At 40.8% G+C, this 11,203-nt stretch overlaps 1 protein-coding gene across 2 annotated transcripts in view; it reads right to left on the bottom strand.

The window, feature by feature from the left end:
• KANSL2 (KAT8 regulatory NSL complex subunit 2) overlaps nucleotides 1-5,467 on the bottom strand; it is a 26,604-nt gene extending 21,137 nt beyond the window's left edge. Inside the window, exons 1-4 of one of the 2 annotated variants that reach the window (XM_008570685.1) lie at nucleotides 5,446-5,467; nucleotides 4,625-4,883; nucleotides 3,670-3,848; nucleotides 3,207-3,321 (exon numbers count right to left, since the gene is read on the bottom strand). In XM_008570685.1, the coding sequence (XP_008568907.1) occupies nucleotides 3,207-3,321; nucleotides 3,670-3,848; nucleotides 4,625-4,875 (545 nt within the window). In that variant the 5' untranslated portion in view covers nucleotides 4,876-4,883; nucleotides 5,446-5,467. Of the gene's footprint in view, nucleotides 1-3,206; nucleotides 3,322-3,669; nucleotides 3,849-4,624; nucleotides 5,055-5,445 lie in introns of those variants that run through there. The other variant, XM_008570686.1, reaches the window with a different exon arrangement.
• Nucleotides 5,468-11,203: the final 5,736 nt, after the last annotated feature.

Genomic DNA, 11,203 nt, shown 5'->3' with positions numbered 1-11,203 from the left:
AAATATATATATATATATATATATATATATATATATATATATATATATATATATATATATTTTTTTTTTTTTTTTTTTTTTTTTTTGTCCTTTTTGAGACCAGCCGCACCGCGCTCAGCCAGTGAGCGCTGTGAGCACACCGGTCATCCCTATATAGGATCCGAACCCACAGCGGGAGCGCTGCTGCGCTTTCCCAGCACCGCACTCTCCCGAGTGCGCCACGGGCTCTGCCCATATATTTTGTTTTGTTTTTAAAGGATGACCGGTAAGGAGATCTTAACCCTTGACTTGGTGTTGTTAGCACCATGCTCTCCCAAGTGAGCCATGGGCCAGCCCTCAATGCATATATTTAGAGGACCTAATTTTTTTTTGGCTAATCTCATTGGGAAAATTAAGGAAAGCTTTATATTTAATTGCCTAATAGTTGAGCACATTTGGGGCTTTATTTTCCCTTTTGAATATGTTTTTTTCTAGGAGACTGATATCAGTTGCCTAATCCTTGTAGCATTTATATTTCTCATAAAATTAACTGGTAGTCTGCTTTACATAGCAGTTCTTTAAGTTAAATTAGCATGAAAAGTGCCCCCTAGAGACTGATCCACTATAGATTACTACTGACAAACTCAAATTTCTGGACCTTCAAAGCTGAGTGTTTACCACACCAAAGGACACTCACTTTGTGACCCTACAGAGCATACATCTCTTCAAAGCAGCAAGTTTGGCCATCTAGAACCACAATGGAAGGGGGAAAAAAAAGAATATGTTTCATATAAGTTATTACTGTGAGAGAATTCTGTTAGAAAACAAACATTCCGTTTTTAAACTTAGATGCAGATCCCCATACCAGCCAGCCACCCAAAAAAATAAACAAGTAAATAAACTACTTAGGTGAACCTTCTAAACTTGTACTTCCTGAATAATCAACTACACTGAGATTACTCAATAAAAATGGACGAAAATAGTCTACTCAGAAAATGTAACCCTAAATGACTTCTTATAAACTGCAGAATCCAAGGTAATGAAGAAAATGCTATTCTAGGGCCGGCCCAGCGGCGCACTCGGTAGAGTGCGGCGCTTGAGAGCGCAGCGGCGCTCCCGCCAAGGGTTCGGATCCCATACAGAGACCGGTCCGCTCATTGGTTGAGCGCGGTGCAGGCGCGACACCGAGGGTTGCGATCCCGTTGCCGGTCGCGGTACGGGCGCGACACCGTGGGTTGCGACACCATGGGTTGCGATCCCGTTGCCGGTCGCGGTACGGGCGCGACACCGTGGGTTGCGACACCATGGGTTGCGATCCCGTTACCGGTCATGAAAAAAGACAAAAAGGAAAAAAAAAATGCTATTCTAACAGTTAAGTCTAGAAATTCATTACCCCTCCTCCCACTATCTATATTACTTATACCTCAACTGTCACTAGGAAGTGTTAAGAGACACAAGTCAGAAAGAAAAAAAAAAATAAGAAAAACTAAACCCAAAGCATGAGATCTAGAAATATGAGACTTTGGAATGGCAATTTTTTATGTTTCTACAACTCCTAAGGTGATCACAGGTCAAGTGAAGAGCAAAACCTTAGTAAGATATAAGTAATTAGGATGATTACTCACTTCTGGGTTTCTAAACTGAATTCTCTTCCTTAGGCATGAAACCAAAGCAAACTCTTGAACACCTTTTTATTTTTCTTAAAAAAAATCCACAAAGAAATAATAAATGTCTGAGGTGATATACTAATTACCCTGACTTGATTATTACACAATGTATTGAAACATCACACTGTACCCCATAAAGATGCACAATTATTATATGTCAAAAATAAAATAAGACTTAGAAAAGAAACATAAATACGGAATTTCACAAAATAAATAGTTATTCAAGTACAATCACCTCCTCATTATTCACCTCATTATTATTGGTTTAGGCCAAGCACCTATTGACATTCACTTTCTCTACACTAACTGGTCTGAGCATTTCTCAATCCACTTTCTACATGCCTATGTCCACAAACTTTGGCATCGATTGAACAACATGTCTCTGAGATATATTCAATGGAAGAATTTGTTCCTGGATATTTGTACTAACACTAACTGGTCTGAGCATTTCTCAATCCACTTTCTACATGCCTATGTCCACAAACTTTGGCATCAATTGAACAACATGTCTCTGAGATATATTCAATGGAAGAATTTGTTCCTGGATATTTGTACTAAAACACGCTAAAACCAAAAATCGAAATATCATATTAATTAAGAAGAAATTATTATGATATATGCAGTAAAAGGGAATTGAAAGAATTATTTCCAAATCAACTGCACCACATAAATTCAGTCAAATATGACTGCAATGTATCACAGCAAACTCCTCCTGTGGTCTTGCACTTTGCTTTATACTTGTTCCAATAGGACTCAAACTGTCTCAGATGCAGTTCAAAATAATCATCACATACTTCACAACAGAAATTGTAGATATCAACCATGGTATGAGCCAAAATTCCAATAACAGCAGTAGCCACTTTCTGTGATTTCCACAGACCATAAGAGTAGAAGATGAAGCCACATTTTCAATGAAAGGTTGGATTTTGCAAAAAAAAGATTCCTTTCAAAAAGAGACATGACAATTGGCAATTGCAGTGAACCCATTTCCACAAACAGCCCTCTTTGCATTGGTGCTGTACCATCTACCATAAGGTATAGTAACAAGGAACGTTCAGGAGACATGGATAACGAATTACACTGCTTCAAGAAGTCAATGGCTGGCAGGTTCGAAGCACTTACAATAATAGGCTGCAGTGTATATTGAAATAAACATCCATCCCTTGGGAGAAGCAAAATGAAATGAAAATTTTCTCAAAAATAAAACCACTAAAAAATTAAATTTGAATTTGATGCACAGGGGTTAATGACAAGTGAGAAATCTGACCCACAGAGACAAATTGTTCAACTGATCTGAAATTTCCTATTTTCTCCCCTACCATTTCTCATGTGTACAGTTTGATTTTCAAAAATTTCACCAAATGACTAGACTTTCAAAAAAGAATTATATTCTTCCTTGAAGCAAGATGATGAACTATGACACTTTATTAAAGCTGTTATTGCTCACAAATAGCTATCTTCAACCCTCCTAGGTTATTAATCTATTAACAGCATACGCAGAACATTCCATATACTAACTATATAAAATATTCAAAGGTCTTATGTGGAGTTACAACTTACTTTAGTGGATCTTCTTGATCACTGTCTATGCTATCAGCTTCGCTGTCAGGGTCACCTCTCCATGTCTGATCCACAGTAACAGGTTCCTGCTCACCATCACTCCAGCTGTCTTCATCTGAGGAAAGGGAGAGCAGTCATTAAAGACTCCCTCTGTAACTTCACCACACAAAATTAAGTTACTTAACATATCAACCCAAATCTTTAAAATTAAAAAAAAAAGACTTAGTACAAATGCACTGGCAAATAAAAACACTTAAAAGGTCATCAACTCAAGAGAGTAAACCTAAGCAAACACTACTTCAAATTCAAAAGAATTGGTGAACACCACAGCAATCCTGGAATTATCATCAAATTCCCAGCAAATAAATAATACTGCCCAATATGCTTAAGGCACTGTGCTAAACTAATATAAGTTTTCTTAACCTTCTTCCTTGGTTTTCATTCTAGGAGAGAAGATCCTTACCCAATATTCGGCTGGCTTCACTGCGGCTACTTTCTGGAGTCTGTGATCCCAGCTCTGTCTTAGCATATGAGCTCAGCTGGCACAAGAGTGTTTCACCCATAGGCCCTGAGTTGGTCTTTTTCATTTGAGCATGAAGTGCCAGGGCATTCCTACGGGCATGTTCAGCACAGAAGGACACCCTGAAGAGACAAAATATTAATATTTTAGAGGTCTCTTCTTGAAAGGGTTCTATGATTTTCATAGTCACCAATCTTTAGATCATTTTTTTAGGGAATTAAAATGAGTATTACATTCATTTCTAAAAAGGCCAGTGAGTCAGAGGAATTTAACTGGCCCAAGGTCAAGTCATTTGGTGTTATTAAAGAGAAATGCAGGTAGCGAAATCCACTGCTGTATCCATCAAACAAAACATAACAACTTTACATTACGATGTGGACATCACCTCTTAACAAATCAAGAGATACCTTCATCTTTCAATTTTGATTCTGGAAGGCAACTCTACATTTTATCATCAATCCACTATAGGTAATAAGATATGGGACACAATTTTAAAACTTGAAAATTTTCAAGTCAAACAAAACTGTCAAGTCACGTTTTTGCATATATCTTTGCGTATATGATGAAATCTGTGAAGCCTTTTACAGAAGAATATACACATATACAAATCTGCATATTAACAAAGTTCATGAAGAGCCAAGCACTCCAGCATTAAGAATAATTTCAAATATGCCTTCATTTTACAGATAAGGGAAAAGATCTAAAGAGATGAACTAAGTGACCCAACTCAGATATCCTTCAGTTTTCACCGTTTTAATGTTTTATTTAATTTTCCAAGGACATATCCATAACCCCAATTTTACAAGCAAGTGACTCAGCAGCTATACCCAAGCCCATATCATATCACACCCCCCTGTCATTTTAAGACTAAAAGTACAAACGACATATATATCTATACCCATCTTTCTTCTCTGGCTTTGGAGCAGCACTGGGACATCTTTTTCCATTCTTCGTCGATATATAACTACACTGCTTGAACGGTGCATTCTTGTCTTCAAGGATATGCTTAAGACAAAACTCTTGCCCCTCCAGACGAGGTTGAGAGCATGGGCGATGAGTGAACGAACAAGATAGGAGCTCCTGAGACCTAGGCACTGGGGTGATCCTCCCCCGATTGGTTGGCAAGACGTGAATCCGAATCCTGTTCATACCAAAACCTGTAGGGTCACACGAAAGATCAAAAAGCCCTCACCCTTCGCGAAAATTCCTGCCCCACAACATCCGGACACACCGCTCGGGCAGTTTCCAAAGGGCAGAGTCGGTCTCGCATCGTACACTCCCTATCTCCCCGCCGCCATCCCCCCAGTCTCCCCAGGCACTTGGAATTTTGCCTCCCCTTAACTTCTCCCACCCGGACCCCCACCACCTTGAAGGTATATCTCCAGGACTCGCAACGCTGTAGCACTAAGGGAAGAGCCGGCGCCGGCCCCACGCGCCGGGCACGCCGCAGCACCGCGCCCCGCCCCCGCCTCCGGGCACGCCGCTTTTGTCCAGGCCCGCCTCAGAGCTCATGGCGGGGCCCTGCCCGGCCTCGGCGGCCCGTGCAAGCGCCATTTTGTCCTACGGCTCCAGGCACCGGAGAACCTGGCTCCTGGGAGCCTAAAAGAACAAGAGCGACTCCGACGCTGCTTGAGGCGAAATAGTAGCTGTGAGCCGACAGAAGTGGCGAAGCAGCAGCCTAACTGCAAGGGCGAAGAGCAAGCAGCGCCGCCATCTTACCTCTGCCGCCGCGCTGTGCAGCGCCACTAGCAGTCCTCTGGCAGCGCCAGCAGCTCCTAACTCGGCCCTCCGCCTTTCCGGAATCCTAACCGCTGATTGGCTACTGCACCACGGCGGTGTGTTGCCATTGGCCGAGGCCCGCTACCTATCATGTCTGGGAGGGCGGAGCACTGAGAAAATGCGTGGCTCGAATGGCCAAGTTGAGCTGTCTGTCAACAACTCCGCCCCGGGGAGAGTGAGCCGTGGGCAGTCGCTAGCCACCGAGGGCTTTCCACCTGGCAGTGTGGCGTGTTTGGTCGCTTTGGGCATCTCTGTCTGGGTTCGGATAGACAGAGGTAGCTGCTGTTACCTCACCACGCCTACACAGTGGGTATAAAATCGGAAGAGGCTGAAGGATCACTGTACATTTGACTCTTACTGTTCACACATGAAAAGGCTTTAGTTTTCTTTTGTAAGTAGTTCAATACATTTACTGAACATTTGGTGTACGGCTCCCTTCAACGTGTTTTGGGTGTCTATTATGAATTGGGGAATTACATATATAAATTCATTTTTCAGAGCAACTCTAAGAGGTAGAGGTTATTATTATCATCTCCATTTTACAGATAAAATGACCACGGAACAGAAAGGGCCCTTTGCTAGTAGATGGTTGAGAGAGGCAAATTCAAACCCAACCCTCATCCTTTATCCCTTATTGCCTCCCATATGGTAAGGAACATTGGACCGAGAAAAAAGAAATACGAGTTCTGGTATAGGCCCTGCTTCTCATAAACTATGTGTTCTGATTCTCTACAGTTTTCTACAATCCATGCTAAATAATGCAGGTATTAGAGAAATGACAGACACAATACCAATTTTCTCATCCTTTAAGAATTTTTAGTTCTAAGAATCTTTCTTCTGTTATCTCCACTTCTCTTGTAGAAATAATCCAATGCTTTCTCCCCATACCCCTTCAAGTTTTTTTGCATCCCAACCTCCCTTATTTGCTGTCACTTTCATTTAAGTAAGATACTCTATCCATGACCAATGAGCAGGTGCACATGATTCACTGTGAAGATGAACATAGAGAATCTACAGCCCTCAAGAAAGGCAGCCTGGAACTAGCCAGCTAGCTCACTTGGTTAGAGCCTGGTGCTAGTAACACCAAGGTCAAAGGTTCAGATCCCCATACTGGCCAGCAGCCAAAAAAGAAAAGAAAAGCAGTTTGTTTAGGGGCAAGAATTGATTAGAACAAAAAGGGAGGGGAGAGACAGCATATACTGTTTCCAGAGACTAGGGCAGAAGACCCTTTCCTGAAATTCATTTGTTCAACAAACATGTATTGAGCACCTAAGAGTTAGGCACTGGGAACCACAAAAGAGAACAAGATAAACCTGCTCTCTTGGAGTGAACATTCTAAAACAGTTTGGGACTGTGGATGCAATACAAACATAATATTAATAGCAACAATAATTTATATACATAAGCAAACATTCCAACCCTCAGAAAGGGTACAAAGAAGACATTTTGTTATGAACACCCTATAACTCAAAACTAACTAGGCAGTCACATTACAGAAAATTGGAGAATTAGAATCTGCAACCAAATATGGTGATATCAAAAAGGAATATTAAAACTACTATAAGTGACCAATGTGAATAGACATGGGAATAGATAGGGATACAACAAAGACTTAGAGGGGCTACTGAAGGTCTTAGTTGGAGAAAAAAAAAACCCTTCTGCTAAGTCCAAGACAGACAAAAAAATTACTATTTAGAACCACTTTTGGACTGGCTGGTTAGCTCAGTTGATTAGACCATGGTGTAATACCAAGGCCAAGGGTTCAGATCCCCATACCAGGCAGCCACCAAAAAAAAAAGAACCTCTTCTAGGGCAGGGAGGAGGGGAGCAGATATTATTAAAGGGTCAAGATATTGGCAAATTCTTATTACTGTTTAACAAAGTTTTAATTCACTGAACACTTTGCTAGCTATTAAAGAGATTAAAATGGACCTGAGGCTGTAAATAGGGGTTTGGAAGATAAACTCTTGAAGGAAAGAGAATTTTTGAGAATTTGGGGTTTTGAAGGCTAATCCTAGAGAAAGGTGAGAAAAAGGACAGAAGAAAAAGGGCTAACAACGCAAGCTGGTGCTACAAGGGCAGCTGGGTTAGTTTTTATAAAAAGAAAGAAAGAAATCTTTGTGTCAGAAGAGAACTTTCACAAGCTGTCACCACATCAACCCAAGACTGTAATTCTGCCAATATTCTCTGCCTTCTGTCTATTGTGACTTAACTGACCTTGCTCCTATCGGAGGCAAAATCCTCCACTTGCACACTAAATCCCATTTTATCTACTGGATCTTTCCCATCAGTATACACACAAGCCGCAATTTCTTTCATCTTAAAAACAGCAAAAATCTGGGCCAGCCTGTGGCTCACTCGGGAGAGTGTGGTGCTGATAACACCAAGGCCGCAGCTTCAGATCCTATACAGGGATGGCCCATTGGCTCACTGGCTGAGCGTGGTGCTGACGACACCAAGCCAAGTGTTGAGATCCCTTTACCGGTCATCTTTTAAAAAAAAAACAGCAAAAATCTTGATCTTACCTCTTCCTCCAGCTACTGCCCCATTTGTCTACCTACTCCTCTTTATAACAAAACTCAGAACAGCTGTCGCGACATGCTGTCTCCAGCTTCTCCCATTCTCTCTTGAACCCTTTCCAGATAGGTTCCCCCCAATGCTAAATTGCTAGTCAAGTTTTATCAATGACCTTCACTTGCTAATTTCAATGAAGTTTTCAGACCTTGCTAATTCCAGCGAAGTTTTCCCTCATCTTACAAGATCATTATGCGACATCTGACATCTTGGCCAGTCCCTCCTTAAAACACTTTCTAGATATCCATACTCTTCCTAGTTTTCCTCCTACCTCACAGTCTCAGAATCCCAGAATCTTTGTCTCTTCCCTCTTCCTTTTCATTTCCTCCAAGTTCTGAGCACTTCCTGGACACTTCTCTTTTCTTCTAACACTCCCTTGGTTATCTTACTCTGTATCATCCCATTCATAAGCTGATGACTCCCAAATGAACATCTCCAGCCTGGACCCCTCCTTTGAACTTCAGACTCTATATCCATCTGTCCAGTAGACATCTCCACTTGGATGCCTAATTGGCATTTCAAATTTAATGTCAAAAACAACCTCTTGCTCCTCCCATAGTCATTCCTATCTCAATACGTGATAACCCTATCCTTCCAGTTGGTCACACCAAACACTGGGAGTCATCCTTGACTTCTTTCTCTTCCACCTTATAGCATATCCTAGTGGCTCCACCTTCGAGATATATCACCACTTGCCATTACCTTCATTATTTCCAACCTGTCCAAGCCACCTTCATCCCTTACCTAAATTGTTGAGAGCCCCCTTGACTCTTAAAATCTATTTTTAAGATGGCAGCCCAAATGAACATTTTAAAACCTAAGTTGGATGTAACTTCTCTGCTCAAAACTTCCCAGTGGTGTCTGTCCCATTCACTCAGATCTTTACCACGCCTACAATGCCCTGCAGTATCTGGCTTTCTATTGCCTTTCTAACCTCAAATGCCACTACTGCACCCCTGCCCTCTATTTTCATACCAGCTACACTGGACTCCTTGCGACTTCTCAAACACACCAGCATGTTCTCATCTCAGAACTTCCGATGTTTCAGATGTTTCCTAGAATGACCCTGGAGTGATCTTAATCCCAGCTAGACCCATGGCTTGCTTTCTCACCTCCTTTGGGTGCTTAATAAAATGTAACCTCATGAGCCCTTCCTTAGCCACTTTTTTTCCAATTGCAAAAACTTTGCTTACCTGCACACACACACACAATCCCTATCCCCCTTTCCCTGCTTTACATTCCCAAAGTACTCATCACCATCTAACATACTGTTTTACTGATTTGTAAATTCTTTGAAGAGAGCTTGCTTGTTTACTGCCATATTCCCATCAGTAAACAGTACATAACAGCACTTAGTAGATATTATTTTGTAAAGGAATAAATGAAAGGCAGGGGAGTGCCTGAAAGTACTTTTCAGAAAAGGTATATCTTAGTATTCAATTTTAACTTCTCAGCACTTTTTTGATTATCTGTTGGTTGCGAGTGTTATGTGAAATGAACAGGTTGAGATTCCACAGTAACAAAAACAGAACAAGTAGGACAATGTAACAACCCATAAACTAAATAAATTCAGCAAAAGTAGGCCCCAAGACCCAGAGATTACTATGAATACAAGCCTCTAAGAGAATCCACATAAGTCTTTGAAAGGGCTTCAAATTTTCTACAGAATGTTGAATGGTAGAGATCAAGCCAATCTTATTTAGCTCTGTGTCCAGGACACCAGGATGTGATGTAGACATTGTTCATAAGATGAAGCCTAGCTGTGTAACAATTAGCTTAACAAACACTATAATTGGGGCTCCTGCTATACAAAACTCTAAATTGATTTATACCTCATCAATTCACAAGGATGACAAACCAGATCCAAATTCCTACACTGTCAGCAACTTGCACAAAAATTTCGGGAAAGGCAAAGCAAACAAAAATTTTAAGTTACCTTATTTTTTTTTTCCTTTTTGTCTTTTTTACTGACCGGTAATGGGATCGCAACCCTCGGTGTCGCGCCCGTACCAGGGACCAGCAACGGGATCGCAACCCTCGGTGCTGCGCCCGCACCTCGCTCAGCCAGTGAGCAGGAACCGGTCTCCACATGGGATCCGAACCCTCGGCGGGAGTGCCACCGCGCTCCCAAGCGGCACTCTCCAGTGCGCCACCAGGCCAGCCCCATAAGTTACCTTATTTTTGAAAATGAAAGAAGGAATGAACAGAACTCGTGACTTTTTTTCAAGTGTATCTCATTTTTTCTTTTAAAGCTTTAAACTATAGCTGCTGCTATATAACTTTGTGTTATAAGTTTAAAGTACTTTAGCATAAAAGTTCTTTCCCTTTAAGTGTGATTTACAAAATTTACCTTGTGTAGGTGGTTTTATTATGTCCCACGATGAGGATGAGCATTCACTATCAATTTTTCCAGGCACCATCAAGAATGTTATTTTTCTTCAAAGCATATTTTCTTCCAAATGTATTAGTATGTCTATACTAACATTTCAGGTTTTTCAAAGAAAAATTGATTCATACAATTATGAATCATGTTGATAGTGCTTGCTAGATATGCAATTCATGTTGCTATCATCTGTTAGAGCTATAATTTATTGTGTACAAGTTACTCTGCTGGTATTTACACAATATAGAGTATTTTTTCCCTCTGACTGCAACATACTTTATACTACCAGGTTCACTGTGATGACCAAATCTTAGGTCTTTCCAATGAACTCAATTCCCATAGGATCTTGCACAATAAGAAGGAACATATTACTATCAAAACTGAAGCAAAACTATAACCCTATCAATAAAATGACAGCTAAAGACTAAGGACTATTTGAAGACAGTACACATAAATAACAATCAGATGAGTGTTTTATCATTAACATTTATTGATGCGATGGATAAATACAGATTGAGAAACATACCTGACAGCAAGTTATCAAACTGATAGCCAGACTATAAAATGTATACAACATCCTTTTTTAAATTTAAAATTTTGAATTTTTTACAAAGAGCCCTTACTACAATGGTCACTTACATCCTATCATTCACATAACAGCAGTAGAGATCCCAGGGGTAGCATCCAGAACAGAGGTGCCTCAAGGAAGACAGAGGCAAGGGCAGAATAATGTGCTGAGAA

Source organism: Galeopterus variegatus, unplaced genomic scaffold (genome assembly GCF_000696425.1).
Source record: "Galeopterus variegatus unplaced genomic scaffold, G_variegatus-3.0.2 Scaffold622, whole genome shotgun sequence".
NCBI classification, from domain to species: domain Eukaryota; kingdom Metazoa; phylum Chordata; class Mammalia; order Dermoptera; family Cynocephalidae; genus Galeopterus; species Galeopterus variegatus.
Note: the sequence above shows the minus strand (reverse complement) of the source record. Positions and strands in the feature narration are given on the sequence as shown.